This window comes from Laccaria bicolor, genomic scaffold (genome assembly GCF_000143565.1).
Source record: "Laccaria bicolor S238N-H82 LACBIscaffold_12 genomic scaffold, whole genome shotgun sequence".
Taxonomy (NCBI): Eukaryota; Fungi; Basidiomycota; class Agaricomycetes; order Agaricales; family Hydnangiaceae; genus Laccaria; species Laccaria bicolor.
Genome location: NW_001889883.1, coordinates 5,832 through 29,163, shown reverse-complemented (window position 1 = coordinate 29,163; position 23,332 = coordinate 5,832). Strand labels below are relative to the sequence as shown.

Below are 23,332 nucleotides of genomic sequence, written 5' to 3'. Positions count from 1 at the left end.
CTCATTCCTTGGAAATTCTCGAATCCAGTTTGGCCTCAGAAGACAACCCCGGTATCAAAACTCTGCAAGCATTATCGCAGACCTCTAGACTCGCAGCTGAGCTCTGTCCCAAGCACATCTTCTCGTTCATTTCGAGAACCGGCTTCAAAGACACTGTCCGTTTCTACGAACTTGTAAGGGTGAAACCAGACATCCCTCTACATAAGATGTTCACCGTCCCCTGTATTTACTGAACGGCGAATGAGCAATGATTTCGGGTAACAGTGTTTTGAGATTCGAGTGAGCCTTGCAGAATCGGAAGATTGGCCGGCCTTCGATCCTAAGCTCAGCATCACTATTGAGTGATTCGCGATGCTTAATGGTGACGAAAAGAATGCGTTGGAGACAAGATCGAGTCTGACGGCTAGTATTGGAAAGCTTAGAAATAGAGTTCGCGTTTTTTGCATGATACGCTAATTCCTGTTCGGAGAGCGACTGTGCATACGTGCTCATACGTGAGTATTCGTAAAGATCACTATGTGAAATCGTTCGCCTCAAGGTGGTGATAGTCTCGTTTCGAGATTTGAGAAACGTCACCGTGCCAAGTCGAACGCAAGCACAATTGAACACGCGAAAGAACCCTGCAGCGTGTTATTTATTCGTATCTTAGCCTCTAGTCTGGTGACCCTACTGACGGGCCGGGAAAAAACCTCAGCTGCTCGTACTTTGCATACGAATAAATTATTAGGTCAACCGCCAAAAAGCTTGTATGTAGAGCATGTTAGAAGCGCTTCAAAGTTGTATGTTTGACAGATCATACTTACCGAACCTCGGCATCCATCCACTCCGAGCAAGTCGGAGTCAACGCGTCATGACGCGACTGGACTTTCCGATTGATGTGGCGAGATATTGGGGTACATTTCGAACATAGGTCCCACCAGAGCTTGACCCTGCTGGCCAGCCATCTGCAGTCGATTAAATTAATGCACATACATCCAGCGTGCAGTGAGGCTTGAAGGGTGGAAATCGATAGGCTGGCGGTAACACAACATAGATGAAAGCATGAATCTAGAGCAGCCTAGCCCACAGATGATATGAATCGATGTGGAGTTGAAAAGAGGGTGCAAAGTCTACTGAAGACTCAGCAGCTCCAACGGCGACATGGTCCCCTTGCAGATTTATACTTTTTTTTCGAGTCAGAAGACGAAGAGCTTTTGGTGCCAGCTGTAGCCAAAGCGAAGAAGGTGCGGAAGATACTTTCAAAGAGAAGGGGACAGTGGTGGTATGGAGCGGTGGAGCCACTACAACATGTGGGAAATCAAAGGCATTCTATTTCAAGCGTGTCAGCGTCGGAAGAAGGAAATCGGAGGAGTGGCCGGCGGTTGCGAATAAGAGATGATGCATCGACAAGCGAGCGTACCCGGAGTGAAAGCGGGCGACGGCGGCGACGATGGGGATGAGTCGGATGCTGACAGAAAGTGGTGATCAAGAGGTTGATCAATGTTGATGACGTCGTTGTCGGGTGGCGTAAAGAATAGCCTTGGAATTAGCCCCGACCCGCAAGTAATTTTTATTTTCCAACATTGGAGTCCATTCGAAACTGATTATTTTTTTCTCTTCCGCGTATGTGCCAGGACGACGACACACGGCTAGCACGCCAACGACTATCCATTCAACAACCCACTCTCCCTCCATCCCGTTCCGGTAATTATCCAATTCTCTTCTTTCCAGGGTTAGGCGGCAGCTTTAATCTCAACATCTTACCCCATTTATGGACTCTCTACGAACAGTGCGTTTCTTCTTCTCTCCATGCACCATCCTCCCCTCTCATCCAGGCGGCGTTGCCAGCTCTCTCTCAATTCTCTCTCCACCACCACTCTTAGTCCCCCTATTGGTCTTTCTAACGATGATATCGAAGCTGTCATCCAAATGGCTACTTCCTCGAGATCATCTCCCGACGGTCATGCCCCACCTCTGAGGGATACTCGCACGCAGTTGTTTGTCGGAAACGTATGTCGCCCAACACGATCCCCTGACCATGTTTTCACTAATTCCCCTCATTAGCTTCCTTACAGAGTGCGATGGCAGGACCTAAAAGATCTCTTCCGAAAAGCAGGCACAGTCCTTCGTGCTGATGTCTCCCTGGGACCCGATAATAGATCTCGTGGTTACGGCACCGTTCTCCTGGCCACAGCTGAGGAAGCAGGACGCGCAATTGACATGTTCAATGGGTACTCCTGGCAGACTCGCACTTTGGAAGTACGACCAGACAGACTACCACCAGACTCGGAAACTCCCACAGCTGGTGCAACTCATGTAAACCCCCTCCCAACGCAGTCTTTTATCTCAGAGGAGCTGGACCATGCCGCGATATTCGGGGGACAGGATACGAGTAGCAGAAACCTTTTCGTTGGAAATGTGAGGGCATTTTACTAGGGACTTACAGCGGTCCGCTGACAACATACTTCAACAGCTTCCCTTTCACTGCCAATGGCAAGATCTCAAGGACCTGTTTCGGCAGGCTGGCACGATCACGCGCGCTGACGTCGCTTTGGGGCCGGATGGTAGATCTCGCGGGTTCGGGACTGTCGTCTTCGCCACAGAAGTAGACGCCGACCGCGCAGTGAATTTGTTCAATGGGTAACGTTTCCCTCTTCCTCTTGAATCTAGTTGTTTTTTGACACGTTCACGATAGCTACGAATATAACGGTCGTGCGCTTAAAGTGCACCATGATAAATACTCACAAGCAGGCCAACCCACGTCGCCTGTGCAGGCATCGTTTCAGGGTATGATGTCCGCGACAAGTGCGATGAGCAACACCTCGTCTTTTAGCTCGCAACACATTATACTTCCTCCTGGGTTCCAGCTTGACTTTGATCCCTCCCTGCCGAGTTCTCCATACGAAGTGTATCACCACCCCATTATTCCAGTGCCGTCACAGCAACAGCAGCTGCACCAGCAACAACAACTACAGCGGTTACACTTGGAGCACTCACGTTTAGCGAATGCAACGTCGAGGCTCGATATCGACAGTCTTTCAGCGTCTTTGAAGTCCACCCAAATCTCAAAGCCGCCAGCACAAAGATTACACCTCTCCTCGTTAATGAAAACGTCCTCACTGCCTATCAGTTTACCATCATCGAGATCCACAACAAGTATATCTGAAAAACCACTTTCCATCTCCTCTGCGTCGTCGATATCGCAACACCACCACCACCCATCGCGTCATCCAGGTCCCATCTCCCTTCCCCCTCTTTCCAACGTCACCTTTCCAATACACTCGCACGCGACCTCGCACCTCTTGCCGTTGAATAACAAGATCCAGCCGTTGCATCCACTCTCCTCGTCGTTTACAAACAACCCGAGCTCGACTCATAGCGCCACTAGCGCGAGCACACCACACGGTCTGCCTCCAATAACACCGTCAATGCCACCATTCACATTCCAGCCTCCACTCGCCTCTCCAGGAATCACCTACCATTCCTCCACCTCCTCATCAATCCGACAACAGCAACAACAACAACAACAGCAACCTCAACCCATTCCGCCCAGCCCTCTCTACCAAACATCCTTCCACCCTGCCCCTCACCCGCTCCACCACCACCAACAACAACAGCGTCAACCCCCCCCACCCTCTCCAGGAACCCATCCCCAACTGCATCACGCGATCCTAGCAGCTGCGTACTCGCCTGGCGTAGCCATGTCCCCAGGGGCGTTCTGGGGCCGTCCAGGGGAGGTCCAAAATCCATTTATAAATCCCGCTGTGGGGGCGCCGGTTCACCCACTACATCATCACCCACTGCCTTCACCTGCGCATGGTCATCCTGCCGCGGTGTATGGGCACGCGATGCATTCGCCTGGGGGGTACTTTTATTCTCCCCATCATGCTGGGGTGGGTGTTGAACCGAAAGGGTATTTTGATGCGATGTATTTCCCCCCTAACGCTGCGTCTGCTGCTGCGCTTGCGAGTTCTGGGGGCGTGGCTGCTGAGATTATGAAGGATACGTCGCAGTGTAATGTGGTGGAAAAGGATGTGGTTGTTCAAGAGAAGGTGGAAAAGGGAGTTGGAGTTGGAGTGGGTGGGGGGATTCAAGTGTCCTCCTCTACCACTACCACCACCTCTTCGTCCTCCTCCTCCTCGTTGTTGTTGGATGATCAGAGGTTAAGCAGGGATAAAAGCCCACAGTCTGCATTGAGTAGTGTGGCTGAGACGAACGCGACTGGTGCGTCGTGGTTCACTAAAAGTGAGAGTGGGGACCAGGACCAAGACCGTGATAGGGAAGATGTTATTGAGCATGATCAAGTGAACAAGACGCACTCGTTGAACGCCAGCACGAACAGTTTGGATTCGGGGAGAGGGTTTGACTCGGAGGGGAATAATGTCATTTCGAGGTCACATTCTGTGTCTGGGAGGAGGGAGAGCCTGAGTGGAGGTGCGTGTGGGAGGGCTAGGGGGATGGGTCAGGTGGATTCGATGCAGGGTGTGCATAGTAGGCCAGATTCGGACCCGTTGCAGCAGACGCATGGACGGTTAGTGGAGCAGGCTCTTCATGCCATCGTTTCTGGCGGCCAGTAGACGACTCTCCCTTGAACCACAAACCGCGACTGCAACTGAAAATATCGGTCGTACCACCCGTGGCAGAAGCTCGATAATTAAACTCATAGGGCGAAGGAAGTACTTTAATTTTAGGACCTTGCCGAGAGTCAGTGTTTTTGTTGTATATGCTAGGTTTGTGCACTGCTGTTCGTTCTAGTGGGTTGGGCTATTTGTAGATTACTATTCTCTTTTTTTTTTTTTTTTGGCATTTCAGTTTGTTCGTCCATAGTGTTGGATCGATACTGCATACTTGTAGCACATGCACACCACCCATTGTAGAATTATGTTGCAGCAAGTACTTCCAGAGGTGATTGAGAATGTGTCGGGCGACTCGGGCAGCCATGACGTGCATGACGTCACAACTGGTTCGAAGTTTCCCTATGAAATCTCAATCGACCCAACGCTTATTCGCAACCTCAGGTCTTCATTGAACTATCATGCAGCTGTCCAAAGTATCCAATCCTGTGTTCCCCAGCATCCAAGATATCGCGCTTTATACCATGTGTGACTCGTTGGCAGTACACAAGGATCTTTGTGCGTCCACCCAATTCAAAAAGTGGCGCATATATTGATATTCCTGCATAGACGGCTCATCACTGGACGGTCAAAGGTCGATAGCCGACTTTTTCAAGCTACTTGACCATTTTATCCGCGTTACTCCCGACAATGACCATAAACTGCAAAACTTGACGACACGCTCACTCCATTGACCATTCCTCCCGTCGAACGATCGTCTCCGGGAATTATAGCAGCTGGGAACTACCTTATACGTATGCGAGTTTCCTTCAGCTAACGGTGGCTCCTGATTCTGACTTCTCTTTAGTGCCTTCAGTTGAGGGTGGGGAGATCGCGTTCAGGCCTCTCGGTCTTACTTTTTTCAACTTCCGGCTTAGCCCAACCGCCACACCTTTAGAACGTGCAGCCAACCTCTATGGAGTGTCTACGACAAGTGAAAGATCGAGCAGGGTAAGATTGCACCTTTGCCGCCCACTTGTAATTGTTAACTTGTCGCAGGATCCTCCAATCCACCCCCAAAGCTTCAAGATGAGACTCGTTCAAAGAGATAAAGGATGTGCGGTTTGTTTGGCAGCCGATATCCCGGCGTTCTACCAATACGACGGAGACTCTGATTTTTACAAAGGCGGACATATCATTGATCTCGCCTATCATGCCCTAGTAAGCTCTCTACAATTCTCTGTTGCCTTTTCACTGGCACTTATCCCATCATTGTCAAGTGGGACGCCAAAGGATATCCAGCACTCGTCAGAGATCCTTACACCGATCCTGCCAATGCCAGCAACCGGTTTGCGAGTCCGTCGACACGGACAAAGACGGACTCCAGGCGAATGAACTCCCTGGAGAATGGGATCTTGTTTTGCCTGCAACATCATAAGGATTACGAGGATTTTCGCTTTTCAATTCATCCTGAAGTCAAGACCTCTTTCCCTCCTTGTGCGATCTCTAAATTTCTTTTGAGCAGACCCACGAGATATTTTCTTTCCATCCAGCCATTGCCGCGCTGCAGGGCGTTGAAGTGAAGGCCCCATGGGACGGTTTGGATCCTCTATACCCTCCTCCGCTTCCTGCTTTCCTCCAGATACACTACTTCTCGTCCATTGCAAAGGCTACGAAGAGAGGTGGGGATGATCATGAACTAGATGACGATGATCATGACAGTGAAGAGCTCTCCGAACCGGGGGAAGTTTGAAGGGAATATGGCTTGATGGCTTGTCGTAGGACAGGGAGATTACTTGATGTTCGGCTTTTGGTCTCTGTCCGCCAAACCACCTTCTTCATTTTGCAACAAAAAAGGGTCGCTTCTCACAGGGTTCGTCCATAGATACTGCATACTTGTATTATAGCACACACCACCCATTGTATAATTTGTTAAACGAAGATCGCTGCGCGGGTAAGCTAAACGACTGAATACGTAGAGTAACTATCACTAAGTATGGCTAAAGGCACGTAGTATTGGGAGGAGATCGGCACTATAACTCAAGGATTCGAAGTTTCTATTCCTTAGGTTCGGCCACGTTCGAATCCATTCAAACGGGTTCGCGAATATTTACTGCCAGTTGGACGCTGTGGTACATGTACAACTTCTTCGTGAAGATGCAATACCGTTGTCTTTGTGGTGTTCACGCCAACGGACTATCAAATCTCCTTCATTCGTCTATCATGGTAATGGTATGAACTGGTGTCGTGAGCTGGTCGGGCATGGGAGGGTTCATAAAGATGGAGATATGTGGCCCTTCCGTGCAACTTCCGCCGTGTACAAATGCAGCTTTATCCTACACATGTACCGAGTACCTAGTCATCCCCGTCATAACGAAAATGTGCTACTATGCATCCAGGTCAAATTTGAGGCCTCAATTCTTCCATCTACAACCGAAAATGCATCAGCTGCACACAAAAACAAGCACATTTTAACGGTTCCGTCCCCCACTAACAACCTTATCAGCCACCAAGTCTACACAATACACCTCGTCTGTGTGTCCCGGAAGGTCGGTCTTAATCTTATACGTCTTCAAACTCCATATCTACCACCCCCAAAATTTATCATCAGAAAACTTCAGTCAATTCCACGAAAGGGAGTAGAACGAACCTTGAGCGTACTATCCTTACTAGCACTAATCAACAACCGACTATCAGCACTCCACGCAAGCCGGTACACAGCGCCAACATGGCCTCGAAGAGTGGCAACAAACTTGCCCGTCCCATACGCGTACGCTGTTATCCCAAGCAGCTGACGCTGCCCACTGTCCGTCTGGTAAAAAGCGACGTGGGAGTCTTGGCGCTGGTGGCCGTCAGTCGGGCGATGGGTTTGGTGGAGGAGAGGGGGGACCAAAGGAAGAGGGTGCGGTCGTCTGAGTCGGAGATGAGCACTTCTGTTGGGGAAGTGAGGAGGAGGGCGGTGTACCGCGCTTGTGCGAGTTTTTGGGCTGTATAGGGAAGGGTGGGGTTAGTGGACTTGCTTGCTTGATAGAGAGGGAGACTGACCGTCTTCGTCGGAGGCGAGTTTCTCGCCTGTATGGTGGTACGGACCCGTACGTAAGACGGAAATCGTATTCAGAGCGAGAGTGGTCACGCAATGCGCGTGGTCTTTGAGTGTGTGCATTGGTTTTCCTTGTTTTGTATCCCATATTCTCCGTTCGATCGCTGCTGGCGGTGTAGAGCACGTCAGCCCCACCCCATTTAACGATATTCACGCTGGTGGTGTGTCCGCCCAGGGTGAGCTCTGCGCGTCGAGTTACGAGGGACCATACGCGGATGGTGTCGTCTTTGAACAATGATGCGAGGCGCGGGGTAGTAGCGTTACTTTTGACCAACTCAGCTGGCGTTTGACTAAGAAGGCGAGAAGGTGACTCACAGGTGAATGGGTTACCAAGAGAGCGACGTTATCCATTTCGTGTGGCCTTTCAACGCGTTCCCGATCGGTTTGCCCGTTTTTGGATCCCATATCCTTACTTGAGACGAGTGTCAACTAGCGGGTCCAACGACGCGTCAAGGAGGAGACCATCCACATGTCCGTCATGTCCCCCACTAGCCAACTTCCGCTCCATAGCGCCCCACTCAACACATAAAACCCACCATGGCCTGACAGAACATGTGAGGGAGTCTCCGTGTTGAGGTCCCACAAACGCACGTTGGTGTCTTCTGAGCCTGTTGCGAGTAGGTTGCCAGTGGCTGAGAATGAAGCACATGATATGGGAGAGGTGGGTCCTGTTATTGTTATAATGAGTGGTGAATTGAGAAAGAGAAAAATGCACGCGTGAGGACACGTACCGGAGAGGGTAGAAGAGCATCTTGAGGCTGGTCGGACACGAAACACACTTCGTGGCGATCAGTGCACGATGAGGATCTCTTCAGACGTAAAGTGCCTGATGTGTGGTCGAGCACGTCAGCTTCGAGGGAATCAGAAACGACGATGCATGTAGGTGCTCTTTGTGGGGCGTTCTTGTCGTCAGGCAGGTTAGCGTGGAAGGAGAACGGGTCCCTCATCCTGCATGTGGATAAACGAGAGGAGGGGGTGGCAGGTGCGAGGGATTGGACAGCTGCTATTCAAGGAGACAGAGACTTTGCGTGAGTGCTCTGTTCTGGTCAGGCTTCTTGCCCATCGTTTCGAAGTGAAATCCCGCGGGGGGGTCGGAAGAGTTGGCTCAGTAGTGCGAGTTGGGCGTTGGTCTGCGAGCAGCAATTTTGGCGCAGAGCCCTGGCGCCCAATTAGAATTCCGACCAATTCCCACAATCATTATCTCCGACTTCAGGTCTTCTCTTCTTCATCGACCACGACGATCCGACCTATCAACGTCTCGAGCCCTTCCAACTTTTCTAGTGCTCATATTACAACACGCCATTTCACTCATGGAACCTTCGTCATCAGCCGCATTCATGCCAAACGCTATCGGAACCACCATCTCTGGAAGCGCACAGGTCAATAACGCCGGCGGCAACATCGTTTTTAATGGCCCTCCGGCCCATTCTCCCGCAGGTATGTCAGGTTTATATGAAGCTCCAATACTATCAAATGGTCCATTGCGTCTAGGTCTTCCAGGCTTGCTTAAGCCTGTCAGCAACGCCACCCATACTCGCGCGGGTCATGTTGCTCGATGTGATCCCGGTACCCGCCTAGAGGTTATCACCCAGATCAAGGAGTGGCTCAATGATTCTGACAACCGAGCTCCTGTCTGCTGGCTCAACGGACCAGCTGGCTATGGCAAGTCAGCGGTGGCTCAAACCATTGCGGAGCACTATGCCGCAAAGGGCCGCCTTCTAGGGAGCTTCTTCTTTCTTCGAGGCGCTGGTGAACGTAGCCACATATCTCGCCTGATTCCTACCCTTGCCCATCAGATCTCCCTTTCTATTCCTGCTGCAAAGCCATTACTTGAGACGGCTCTTCGCGATGAGCCTGCCTTGCTTGAGCCCTCTGTCGCTCTTGCTCATCAATTTCAGAAGTTAATTATAGATCCAACTCATTCCACCACATTCGAAATCCTTTCCCGCATTAAAGCCTTTTCTCTTTTTACAAAGCGAAGGATTCTTGTTATTGATGCTCTTGATGAATGTGATGACAAGGCTGAGATGGCAGCCTTCATTGATGTTTTGATCAATGCATCCTCAGGAAAAAGTTGTCTTCCTTTCCAAGTCCTTCTCACCAGCAGGGTGGAGGAACATATTCAGAAAAGGTTCAATGATCCTGGTGCCCAGTCAGTTTTATACCATCTGGACTTGGCAACTTATGATGCTCGTCTGGATATCCAAGTATATTTTGAGAAGGAGTTTGGTTGCATCTATGACCAGAATATTCGAAAGATGCAGAGGATATCAAAGCCCTGGCCATCTGTTGAAGACCTTGCTGTACTTCTAAATCAGGCTGGCAGTTCATTTGCATTTGCCACAACATTGATCCAATATGTTGGAGGAGCTTCCATGCCACACAAAGCTGTGCAACAACTTTTGGAATCTGGAGCTAATGGTCTGGATCCACTCTATAAACAAGTTCTCTTCTCTGCTTCTGGGACAGCAGCTCTTCATCAGATTCTTGGAACAATCATGATCCTGGAGGACAACCAATCTATCTCTTTTCTCAGTTCCCTCCTCAATCTTCAGCATGAGGAGGTTATTCATGAGCTATTGGGGGTACAGTCAATTATCAAAATCCCAGGACATGATGATCAGCCTATCATGCTCTATCACACCTCTCTCCGGGATTTTCTGACCATTAAATCACGATCAGAGCAATACTTCATTGATCCTCCCCTGCAACATCTTCATCTTGCCATACACTGTTTGAAGCATCTGGCAGAGTACCCTTCAAAAGACTTTTTTGAGGGTGATGTGGCCAACTATGCTTGCATGAACTGGCCACACCATATTCTTTTAGGATTTCAGAAGCAGCAATCATATGTGGATGGAACAATGATAAACTCTTTGAAAACTTTCATTGAAGGTTTACTAACTTTGCAAGGTAAGACATGGTGTAATACAATACTGACTGTTGGGGAGTCTAGGTGGACAAGAATGTCAAGAGATATAAAGAACTTATTTCAAGTCAGTTGTTTCAATTTTCAGATGGCCATCATACTTTTTGACATATGTAATACATTGCAGGTGTCAGTTGTTAAAAAGAATTTGACCAAGCTATTTGAACAACTTATTGATTTCTATGAAGTAAGAGTTTATGATTAGGATATCTTTGCTAATTTATCAAGATCTTCCAACAGCAAGTAAGTAACAGGGGAACAATCCTGATTAAAAGTTAATCTATAAGCTGAATAGGAGGTATGTGGTAACTAATAGACATCAAAATAAAATATTGACCTGGTTTACAGAAAGTAAGTGAAGAGATGTTAATATTTTATCGCTGTTGATAAAGCACAGGAGGTAAGAACAAAATAATCATTAGACAAAAACAGAATTTGAGCTTTATTGTTTTTTTTTTTTTGCAGAATGTATGTGTACAAATTGTTTGACCTTTAAAAACTCTAATGGTTGTCATTAGTTTGTGAGCAATTATTCTATATAATCACATCTTATCATCAGCTGTCCATTTGTTTCAGGAAGTAAGTATGAACTGTTGATTCTACTACTTATATAACTAATGTTCTTGTTTATAAATCCAGAGGGTAATACATAGTCTATTCACATTGTCTCTGTATGCCTCTCTAACATGTTTTTCAGTGGGTAAGTAATTGTAAAATTTATGAAATAATTTTAAGCTAACTCAATTGTTTATATGAAACCATCATTTCTTAGTCTGTAAGTTATTCTTCTATTGACTATTATCTCTTCTGGTAACTCATTGTTATTATATGCTTTGACTTATTTCAGAGAGTTAGCTTTCTTGCATTTTACTTTGCACACATCTAAAGACACATACTCTTGCCTGTCTTTTTCAGTTGGTGAGTTGGCATGGCTTTTAATGTGCACTCTTCTAATGATACATGCCTGGCTATTATTTTACAGAAAGTGAGTTGGCCTGGCTTCTAATGTGCACTCTTCTGGTGACACTGGCCTGTCTTCTTTCAGCTGGTGAGTTGGCCTGGCTTCTAATGTGCACTCTTCTGGTGACACTGGCCTGTCTTCTTTCAGTTGGTGAGTTGGCCTGGCTTCTAATGTGCACTCTTCTGGTGACACTGGCCTGTCTTCTTTCAGCAGGTGAGTTGGCCTGTTTTTTGATGTGCACTGTTCTGGTGACACTGGCCTGTCTTCTTTCAGCAGGTGAGTTGGCCTGGCTTCTAATGTGCACTCTTCTGGTGACACTGGCCTGTCTTCTTTCAGCAGGTGAGTTGGCCTGTCTTCTAATGTGCACTCTTCTGGTGACACTGGCCTGTCTTCTTTCAGCTGGTGAGTTGGCCTGGTTTCTAATGTGCACTCTTCTGATGACACTGGCCTGTCTTCTTTCAGCAGGTGAGTTGGCCTGTTTTTTGATGTGCACTCTTCTGGTGACACTGGTCTGTCTTGTTTCAGCTGGTGAGTTGGCCTGTTTTTTGATGTGCACTCTTCTGGTGACACTGGTCTGTCTTCTTTCAGTATGTGAGTTGGCCTGTTTTTTGATGTGCACTCTTCTGGTGACACTGGCCTGTCTTGTTTCAGATGTGAGTTGGCCTGTTTTTTGATGTGCACTCTTCTGGTGACACTGGCCTGTCTTGTTTCAGTATGTGAGTTGGCCTGTTTTTTGATGTGCACTCTTCTGGTGACACTGGCCTGTCTTGTTTCAGGATGTGAGTTGGCCTGTTTTTTGATGTGCACTCTTCTGGTGACACTGGCCTGTCTTCTTTCAGAGGGTAAGTTGGCCTGATTTTCAATGTGCACTCTTCTGGTGACACTGGCCTGTCTTGTTTCAGATGGTGAGTTGGCCTGGTTTTTGATGTGCACTCTTCTGGTGACACTGGCCTGTCTTCTTTCAGCAGGTGAGTTGGCCTGGTTTTTAATGTGCACTCTTCTGGTGACACAAACTGTGGCCTGTCTTGTTTCAGCAAGTGAGTTGGCCTGGTTTTTAATGTGCACTCTTCTGGTGACACTGGCCTGTCTTCTTTCAGAGGGTGAGTTGGCCTGTTTTTTGATGTGCACTCTTCTGGTGACACTGGCCTGTCTTGTTTCAGAGGGTGAGTTGGCCTGGTTTGTGAGGTGCACTCTTCTGGTGACACTGGCCTGTCTTCTTTCAGAATGTGAGTTGGCCTCGTTTTTGATGTGCACTCTTCTGGTGACACAAACTGTGGCCTGTCTTGTTTCAGAAGTGAGTTGGCCTGGTTTTTGATGTGCACTCTTCTGGTGACACTGGCCTGTCTTCTTTCAGAGGGTGAGTTGGCCTGGTTTTTAATGTGCACTCTTCTGGTGACACTGGCCTGTCTTCTTTCAGATGGTGAGTTGGCCTGGTTTGTGAGGTGCACTCTTCTGGTGACACTGGCCTGTCTTCTTTCAGAGGGTGAGTTGGCCTGGTTTTTAATGTGCACTCTTCTGGTGACACTGGCCTGTCTTGTTTCAGTATGTGAGTTGGCCTGGTTTTTAATGTGCACTCTTCTGGTGACACTGGCCTGTCTTCTTTCAGAGGGTGAGTTGGCCTGGTTTTTAATGTGCACTCTTCTAGTGACACTGGCCTGTCTTGTTTCAGAGGGTGAGTTGGCCTGTTTTTTGATGTGCACTCTTCTGGTGACACTGGCCTGTCTTGTTTCAGAATGTGAGTTGGCCTGGTTTTTAATGTGCACTCTTCTGGTGACACTGGCCTGTCTTGTTTCAGAGGTGAGTTGGCCTGTTTTTTGATGTGCACTCTTCTGGTGACACTGGCCTGTCTTGTTTCAGAATGTGAGTTGGCCTGTTTTTTGATGTGCACTCTTCTGGTGACACTGGCCTGTCTTGTTTCAGGAGGTGAGTTGGCCTGGTTTTTAATGTGCACTCTTCTAGTGACACTGGCCTGTCTTCTTTCAGAGGGTGAGTTGGCCTGGTTTTTAATGTGCACTCTTCTGGTGACACTGGCCTGTCTTGTTTCAGAAGGTGAGTTGGCCTGGTTTTTGATGTGCACTCTTCTGGTGACACTGGCCTGTCTTGTTTCAGAATGTGAGTTGGCCTGGTTTTTAATGTGCACTCTTCTGGTGACACTGGGCCTGTCTTGTTTCAGAATGTGAGTTGGCCTGGTTTTTGATGTGCACTCTTCTGGTGACACTGGCCTGTCTTGTTTCAGAGGGTGAGTTGGCCTGGTTTTTAATGTGCACTCTTCTGGTGACACTGGCCTGTCTTCTTTCAGCTGGTGAGTTGGCCTGGTTTTTAATGTGCACTCTTCTGGTGACACTGGCCTGTCTTGTTTCAGGAGGTGAGTTGGCCTGGTTTTTAATGTGCACTCTTCTGGTGACACACTGTGGCCTGTCTTGTTTCAGGAGGTGAGTTGGCCTGGTTTTTAATGTGCACTCTTCTGGTGACACTGGCCTGTCTTCTTTCAGAGAGTGAGTTGGCCTGGTTTTTGATGTGCACTCTTCTGGTGACACTGGCCTGTCTTGTTTCAGATGTGAGTTGGCCTGGTTTTTAATGTGCACTCTTCTGGTGACACTGGCCTGTCTTGTTTCAGAATGTGAGTTGGCCTGGTTTTTGATGTGCACTCTTCTGGTGACACTGGCCTGTCTTGTTTCAGGAGGTGAGTTGGCCTGGTTTTTAATGTGCACTCTTCTGGTGACACTGGCCTGTGTTCTTTCAGCTGGTGAGTTGGCCTGGTTTCTAATGTGCACTCTTCTGGTGACACAACTGGCCTGTCTTCTTTCAGCAGGTGAGTTGGCCTGTTTTTTGATGTGCACTCTTCTGGTGACACTGGCCTGTCTTCTTTCAGAAGGTGAGTTGGCCTGTTTTTTGATGTGCACTCTTCTGGTGACACTGGCCTGTCTTGTTTCAGCAGGTGAGTTGGCCTGGTTTTTGATGTGCACTCTTCTGGTGACACTGGCCTGTCTTGTTTCAGATGGTGAGTTGGCCTGGTTTTAATGTGCACTCTTCTGGTGACACTGGCCTGTCTTGTTTCAGGAGGTGAGTTGGCCTGTTTTTTGATGTGCACTCTTCTGGTGACACTGGCCTGTCTTGTTTCAGGATGTGAGTTGGCCTGTTTGTTGATGTGCACTCTTCTGGTGACACTGGCCCATCTTGTTTCAGGATGTGAGTTGGCCTGGTTTTTAATGTGCACTCTTCTGGTGACGCTGGCCTGTCTTGTTTCAGAATGTGAGTTGGCCTGTTTTTTGATGTGCACTCTTCTGGTGACACTGGCCCATCTTGTTTCAGGATGTGAGTTGGCCTGGTTTTTAATGTGCACTCTTCTGGTGACACTGGCCTGTCTTGTTTCAGGATGTGAGTTGGCCTGGTTTTTAATGTGCACTCTTCTGGTGACACTGGCCTGTCTTGTTTCAGAATGTGAGTTGGCCTGGTTTTTAATGTGCACTCTTCTGGTGACACTGGCCCGTCTTCTTTCAGGAGTGAGTTGGCCTGGTTTTTAATGTGCACTCTTCTGGTGACACTGGCCTGTCTTCTTTCAGCATGGTGAGTTGGCCTGGTTTCTAATGTGCACTCTTCTGGTGACGCTGGCCTGTCTTGTTTCAGAATGTGAGTTGGCCTGCTTTTTATGGTGCACTCTTCTGATAACACTATTTTGGTGGTTACTTTCAGGGGGTGAGCTGCCTTCCTTTTCATCATGAGTTACTCTTGTGACACGTTATCTTTCTTAGCATGTAAGTTGTTTGTTTTTCACTGTATATGTTTTGAGTAATCCATTTTTGACATTTCCTTTTCAGCCAGTGCGTTGTCTATATTCTTATTCCAATCAATTCCACTCACCCCTTTCTTACATTCATTTCTTGCATTTATAGAAAGTATGTGGTCTCTTCTTTATATCTTGTAAGTTTTATTTGTTAGCGTACATTTTTTAATCTACATGTATTCAATCATTGTTCTTTCTCAGGTAATTAATCCTCAATCAATAATTTTCAAGGAGGTCATTAAAATTTCAGCACCAAATAGACCAATTTTATGACCTCTCAGCTTTCCTTTCTTCTAGATAGTAGGTTGCCTATTTACTATCATTTCTATCTCCTTGATATATGCTTTTTTTGACTCAGATTGTATGTTTTTACTTCCTCTTATACAAGAATGCTCATGTTTTGTAGCTTGTATGTCTTCAATCCATTTCCAGCTTTCCACTTTTAACTCTTCCTTTTATTAGAAAGTATGAATTTATCTGCATTATTTCACTGGATCCCTTATTTTAGATATAGTGGGCAAGTCAACTCCTTTTTTATCATCTTAGAATCTTTCATAGATTCTCCTATTTTTAGAGGGTAAGCTTTCTTTCTTTCTTGCTTTCACTTCTCACCTGATATTCATCTTCAATGTATAGAAAGAGACAACACTATCCAACTCCTAACAGGCTTGTTTTTGTGCAAAATGTCAAGTTTTGTATGTGTAGTTTTCTGTTCTATTCCTTCTTATTCAACATCTCCATTCCCCTTAGTGGTTGATACATCCTCTATACCTATGATCTCTCCAACATCTCTATACTTGAGTGATGTATACACTGGGAGGAAGCAAAACCTTTATCTGCTCAGTTTCAGATTCTTCTTATTGAGGTGTAGGTGAAGTACTGATTGCTGAGAATACCACCCTACAGCATTGTGGACTTGATAAAATCAAAATTCTCATTGGATTGTTCTGCACAACAAAAAGAAAGACCTCTCTTTAATGATAACCATGAGTCAGTGCGTTGAAACAGAATAGAGTACAGCCTATCTTGATAGATAGTCTATGAAAATGCTACTGGAAGTTGAACAACTGGTCAATGTAGGACAATTCCTTGCATTTTAACCTGTATGCTAATTTTATAGTATTTCTATGCTTTTTCATTTTACGGCCATTTGCATAAATGATGGCAGTAGGGCAAAAATAGAAATGCATTATATCTATAACACACTCAGAAAAATTTGAGCATTTTCACTTCTTTCCTAACTGGTGGCTACCACTTTTATGATTAATCTACGACAACTGTCCAAGAGCCAATGTGTATACTGCCACAGGTTTTATGAAAGGCATTTCATTGGAATTGCCCATCTATTTCATTCAATTTATCACTGGAATCTTTCATAAGATATAGGCAAGGATAATGAGATATCATGAGGATATTTCATTAGGCTCTTTGGAGCTTTCATTAGGATATTTCATTGTGCACCTTGACTATTTTATTACCATTTCTTAAAATTCTCATTAGGCTCCTTGGATCTTTCATTAGCATTTCTTAGAATTTTCATTGCAATATTTCATTCAGCTCCTTCACCCTTTCATTACCATTTCATTGAATTTTCATTGGAATATTTCATTTGGACCTCTAGCTCTTTCATTACCATTTCATGGAATTTTCATTAGGATATTTCATTAGGCTTCTTGGTGCTTTCATTAGAATATTTCATTATGCTCCTTGACCCTTTCATTACCATCTCTTACATTTCTCATTAGGATATTTCATTAGGCTCCTTGGTGCTTTCATTAGATTTTCTCACAATTTTGAGGTCTTTATGCTGCCACTGCTTTTCCAAGTGGACTCTGGCTGGATTCTGTTGGACTGAGGGTATGCAGAACAGATATTTTTCTGCTTTGCAACTGCAGCAAATTTTCTGGTGAATGTCCGAAGCTTTTCCGAGCATTTTTGGTTGGACTTTTCCAAGGGACTTCCGATGGACTAACAGCAAACTAGCAGCCAGTCCACTGGAAATGACCAGCAAGTGCCAACAGAATTCCAGTGGACAAATCCAACAGAAGTCCAACAGAATTCCAACAGACTGTTGTTATTATTATTAATATATAACATTAAAAAAATGCAACATTGGGGAATTGAACACTCAACCTTAGGATCTGAAGCATATGGAACACAATGCTAAACCAGCTGCACCAAGGTGTCTTTGATATAAGTAGGTACATTGTACTATACATAAAGTGCTGGCAAAAAGTACTGCAGGTGAGAATTTTTTTTACTTCAACAGCCTTTCAAAGCCAGAGCTTTTCTGGTTCATATCTGAATACATGGTGGCTTGTTTGAGAATGATGAAATATCCTTTCAAACAGGCATAAGTTGTATCGTGTTTATGTTAGGGCAGCTTCAATCCAAATTAGAAAGTAAACTCTGAAAAGTCGCTTCGTTTGAATGAAGTGCTCTTGGTCAAATGAAGGCGCACAAGTGTAATTTTGAATACAAGGACTAATATCGAGTATACCTTCCCTTTGCAAGTCCAAGTAACTATCCTCCATTTCTGCCCATGTATCCACCAAGGCCTGCCAAAGCTGAACTTTATTGGTTGGGTATTGTGGGCGTTGGCGAAGTCTAATGTCGAGCTGAGACCAGACATGTTCCATTGGGTTCATATCTGGACTGTTAGGTGGCCATGGAAGTGTCTTGATTCCATTATGTGTCAGCCAGGTTGTCGTGTACTTGGATCTGTGCTTGGGATCATTGTCTTGCTGGAAAATCATTCCCTTTTTTTGAATCTCCAGCGTCTTTAGGGTACCGAGGAGTGACTCATCCAGCATCTCACAAAACTGGACGCTATCCATGATCCCTTCGACAAGATGGAGCTCACCATACCCCTTCGATGTGATACATCCCCAAACCATGAGGCTGCCCCCTCCATGTTTGACTTCTGTCCTCACATTCTTCGCATCAAACTCTTCTCCAACTCCCCTCCTGCACCACTGAAGCCCATCTGACCCAAATAAATTGAACTTCTTCTTGTCCGAAAAGACTACAGATAGCCAGTCTTTTTCGGTCCAGTTCTGATGGAGTAAATACCATGCCAGTCGCTTCTTAATGTTAGTTGGTGTAAGGAAATAGTGTCGGCGACGACGGCGGCCATGTAGGCCTTCACAGATGAGGACGTTGCACACAGTCCGGACAGAGAGGGTTGGGAACAGGTCACGTTGTAGCTTGGATGCATCAGGATATACCCCCATCCGAATCTTCCGAACGGCAAGGTGTGTGTTGCGCTTGGATAACTTTCTGGGACGACCTGGACGTGGTGGGGTATAGTAAAAGTTGTGGCTCTCGTGGTATTTGTTGAACGTGCGGCAGACTGTGTCCTCGCTGAGACTGAGTTCTTGGGCAATGTCCTTAATGGGGACATTCCACTCTCACAGGCAGACGATCCGTGCCCGCTTTGTTGGTGTGGCTTTAGTCATAGACTTTCTGCAAGTTTGGATGGAAATGATGTGGTTTCGAGGAAGTGTTGTCGCGCTGTGCCACGATTCTCACATTTGATGAGGTAATATTACAGTCTATTTTTGGGCACTCAGGAACAAACTCTCTGTAACTTTTCTCCTCATTTGAGGAACCACACAACATTATGGTGTCTTATGTAGAAGAACCTCCTCATTAACTTGAGAACAAAAAAGGTGTTTATTTACCCCCATAAATTAATAATCTAGCCTCATCATTTTGGTAAATCATGACCTGCAGTATTTTTTGCCGGCACTTTACCTACTGTTTGACTGCTTTCCTAAAATGGTCATCGGCAAACACTGACACATCATTTGGCCATCATCAACGATCCCACGTCGCTTGTCCTCAACCACATCCATCCCCAGCAACGACAGCCCACCGACCCACGACGACATGACATGCGACACGGCACCCATGGCTGTAAGGCTATGCCTTGTATACTGGACCTATCCACCCACACCTATTACACAGAGAGTGGAAACTTCTGCCCTCCCTAAAATGTGGACTTGTCCAGGTGACCTTTAGGGGTAGTATATTTAGGTTTTATTTAAATGCTGTTTGCTTTCTTTAGTTTGTTTTCTGGTTGTCAGGTCAACATCTGTCAACATATGCCTGTTTTGGCCTTCACCCACTGTAAACAACATACCTCCACAAAGGAAGCTACAAAAACATCTATATATATATGCTGAACTATTTATAGATGTTTTAGAATACTTTCCGCTTCTCTAATCGAATAAGGGTGAAGAGCGTCCAAAGCCTTATATAGATGTAAATAGGCAAAGACAGAGTTCTCTAGGTGCGCCGCGCACCTGGAGAACCCGCTAAGATGTCCATTTTGTAGTACCGATGTCCTACATAATACATGCAACAAGAAAGAGAGGGAGCAGGAGGGTGGGTAAGTGTGAAAATGAGAGCGATGTGGCTGAATATCTCGAGTGGGGAAAAAGGAAGAAAGGAAGAGTCAGAAATGTGCCATGTACATAAGTACTCCTTGCGGGACTGGATCGCTGGTCTCCAAGGTGAGACCAGGCCATCTCGGGGAGAGGAGATGTCATTTCGTCCCCAGGCGCCCGTGCACCTCGTCATCTTGGGGAGAGGAGATGTGGTTTCGTCCCCAGGCACCCGTGTGCCTCGATTAGACTATAGTAAAAAAATTTTAAACTCGACTAATCGAATAAGGGTGAAGAGCGTCCGAAGCCTTATATAGATGTAAATAGGCAAAGACAGAGTTCTCCAGGTGCGCCGCGCACCTGGAGAACCCGCTAAGATGTCCATTTTGTAGTACCGATGTCCTATTATACCTATTGAAAGTGTTAAAGGGAAGGGAAGGGAGGGTTAAGTAGAGTGGAGATATTAGAAGTTGAGTGAAGTGGAAGACGGAGGGATGATTGTAAGGTGCCGGAAAATGGAAGGATGTTGAGGTAAGTGTCCGAGGCATGGAATATAAAGTTCAAGGAATAGAAAAGATCAGAGTCAGTATAAAAACAAGAGAATGCATAAAAAATTGTCAAATGCCAGATGCAGGTTGGTGAGCAGGTCGACCAAAGAGCATGGCTTGGAGAAGGACGGGATTCTTTCTGATGTAGATCTTGAAAGTATCCGTCACCCAACGTCCCGTAGCTTGGATGATCTTGGGTGAAACACCAGCTTCAGCTAAAGAGGTAGCACCTCCGGCTCGCATTGATTGCCCTGCGATGTCAGAGGGGAAAAAACGGCGAAGTTTCTTGATGAACCAGGAATGCGTCGGCACAAAGCCAGACTTACGTAACCATAATTCAGGCTTGAGGGGGTGGAGATTATCTCGCAAGGTGAGATATGATAAGAGAAACTTGTGCGGGTTGGATGGGAGGTTTGTTTTTTGAATTAAGATAGTGTTCCCTTCAAAAAAGCGGTCGGCCTTATGGCCAGGCAGCAAGAAAGAGTAGGATGTTGACGATATTTTGACAGTATGCCGTAGAGTGACTTTGCGATAGTCATGAGAGTCGACTCTATCAGGAAAAGTTAACTCGCCAAGTCACAAAAGGCCATGAAAACCGGTGAATAAGATGGCGAGGAACAGTTTCTCATCGTGATCTAGGGAGGCGCCAATCTGGGATATGACAGTATCCAAATCGGTTTTTGATAAGGGACGTTTGCGATGTACAGGTGTCCCAAAGCGGCGTCGGCATCCAGCAAGGGTTCGAGAAACCAAAATGCTTCCCCGCCGCTTGCGGACATCAGGGAAGAAAGGCTCCAGTTGGTTGCAAATGCCCGAGAGATATGAGTTGACTGAGTCAGGTTTAATATGAGTGGACATGTATACAATGAAGAAGCTGAAGGTTTCTTCAGTTGGTTCTATGGGGAAATTGTGTATTTTGCAGAAAGTGAGGTATGAGTTGAGTGCAGAGGTGTAGGTGAGATGAGTTGAGTTATCGATAGCGAGCCCCAGAGCTATAGACCGCTCGTGCACAAGACGATCTAATGTCCACAGTTCTCGATGGGGTTGACAAGAACCGCGCGAAATGTGGATCATTTTTTGATTACCCCCAGCTGAACTCGAGGGGGCTGAATATAGTTGTTGATGTGAGATTTGGTGAACGAGTGTGGGATAGAAAAACAAGAGAAATCAGGATGGGCAGTCAGTGCCCTTGTGTCCGGACTTTGTGCATTTGTTGCAAACATGAAGGCGGCGACACTGAGAAGACTCAAGTGAGCATAAGCCCTCATTCCATCGGTTGCATGGCTCTTGTATCTTCTTCCGAAGGGTCGAACTGGGTTTGCCAAGAGAGGCACGCTGAACAACGGCGGCACCAATTGAGTCCATGTGGGTCGACCTGAGATCTGAGAATTTATTGATATCCGTGAGCTCCAAATCGCGATGAGCGCCAACGCGACGGTGGACAGCTTTGTCGAAAAGGATAACACGGTCATGGAAGTGCACATCAGTCACAGTGAAAAGTGCAACGATATACTCAGCGTATTCTGCCAACTCCCCGGCTCTGTGCGGGAAAGCAGTTGATGTTGCTTGTGATGCCCTATTCCAGGCAATGCTCCATTCCCCAGCCGTAGAAACTGTCTTGGTGGGGACAACTGTTCCAAAATGTATTTCAAAGTCCCCAATTTCCTCCACTCGCTCATCATTGTTAGACGTCGAGTAGTAACCGGTGAGGACAGCGTCGAGATTGACAGCTCTCCCTGCAAGAATGTTAGTCCATTCTGAGTCCGGAAATTCAGGACATGTCGGGGAATTGACAAGGGAACACTTCGTCCCTTTTGGATCAATGGCATAGAGCTTGAGCAAATCAAGTGTGCTTGTGAGTGACAGCGATAAAGTAACACGATGAATAAAGTCAGATATGACCCATGGATATTGAGAATTGTCTGGCTTTGCTCGCTTGTTGGGTGTCTCACTGTTGTTGGGATCTCCTTTCTCAACATCATTGTCTGGTGGAGTTGCTGAACGTTGTCGACGACTGCGATGCTGAGCCTCCTCAAGATGATGTTGATGATTCTCAATGATAATGAGATAGCGACCAAAGGCATCTTCAATAGTCGAAGCAAAAGAAATGTCATTTTCCAGGATAGCTTCCAGTAAATGGGTGTAAATTCTGGATAGGGCAGCTGCCTTAGAAACCCGTGATGACCTAAAATTCTCGAGGACGGCGTTGCACGAAGCGAGGACTTTGTTCGCAGCCGGGAAATTCCCAGGCAAGCTTGGATCACTCTGCTCGGTGTCGTCCTGTGCCAGATTTTGGTTCTGAATTTGATCTTGCCCTTCATGATGTAATTCTTGATCCCCTTGACTTTGATCACGATTCTGTTCATTCCCAGAGGTTGACTGAGTGCCAGGACCAGAAGCAGTAGGAGTATCGAGAGTATCATTGCTGGTAGACATAGAGTAAATGAAGACTTGTCTGATGCAACTGTAGGTTGATAACTAAGTGTGAAAACGAGAGCGATGTGGCTGAATATCTCGAGTGGGGAAAAAGGAAGAAAGGAAGAGTCAGAAATGTGCCATGTACATAAGTACTCCTCGCAGGACTGGATCGCTGGTCTCCGAGGTGAGACCAGGCCATCTCGGGGAGAGGAGATGTCATTTCGTCCCCAGGCGCCCATGTGCCTTGTCATCTCGGGGAGAGGAGATGAGTGGTACCTACCACTTTTATGATAAAATTTAGGCAAGTGCCTGCACAACTTTTTGGACACTGCCCAGGTTTTTTATGAAATGAGAAATGTAGGGCAAGCATTATGAAATGTGTTTCATTCCCTCCCATAATTGTTTCATATCCATTTTATTCCTTCCCTATACCTTTTCATAACTATTTCTTTTTTGTCTGGCCATTTATTTCATTGCCCCTTAGTCCCATTTCTTTCCTGTTTCTTTGTTGCCTAGCTTTTCATTTCATTGCCTCCCCAGGGTTATTTCTTTCCTACCCAGTAATTTCTTATTGTTGCCTAGCTATTTCATTTCATAGTTGTAAATATCTTCCTGGGACTTGATTATGTAATACATGTGATGCCTTGTAAAATGTCTTTACCTTGCTATCCC

At 46.4% G+C, this 23,332-nt stretch overlaps 2 protein-coding genes across 2 annotated transcripts; one reads left to right on the top strand and one right to left on the bottom strand.

The window, feature by feature from the left end:
* Positions 1–4,743: 4,743 nt before the first annotated feature.
* On the bottom strand, positions 4,744–4,929 carry LACBIDRAFT_297455 (uncharacterized protein; the record flags this gene model as incomplete). The annotated part of the gene is made up of 1 exon (XM_001880974.1): positions 4,744–4,929. One exon carries the CDS (start codon positions 4,927–4,929, stop codon positions 4,744–4,746), a length of 186 nt encoding a protein of 61 aa, XP_001881009.1.
* A 6,318-nt stretch (positions 4,930–11,247) lies between these two features.
* Positions 11,248–12,769, top strand: LACBIDRAFT_297451 (uncharacterized protein; the record flags this gene model as incomplete). The annotated part of the gene is made up of 21 exons (XM_001881185.1): positions 11,248–11,261; positions 11,334–11,336; positions 11,409–11,479; positions 11,544–11,546; positions 11,607–11,609; positions 11,670–11,672; positions 11,733–11,735; positions 11,796–11,798; positions 11,859–11,861; positions 11,922–11,924; positions 11,985–11,987; positions 12,048–12,050; positions 12,111–12,175; positions 12,236–12,238; positions 12,299–12,301; positions 12,362–12,364; positions 12,425–12,427; positions 12,488–12,490; positions 12,620–12,622; positions 12,683–12,685; positions 12,746–12,769. The coding sequence occupies 21 exons, from the start codon at positions 11,248–11,250 to the stop codon at positions 12,767–12,769; spliced, it is 225 nt and encodes a 74-aa protein (XP_001881220.1).
* Positions 12,770–23,332: the final 10,563 nt, after the last annotated feature.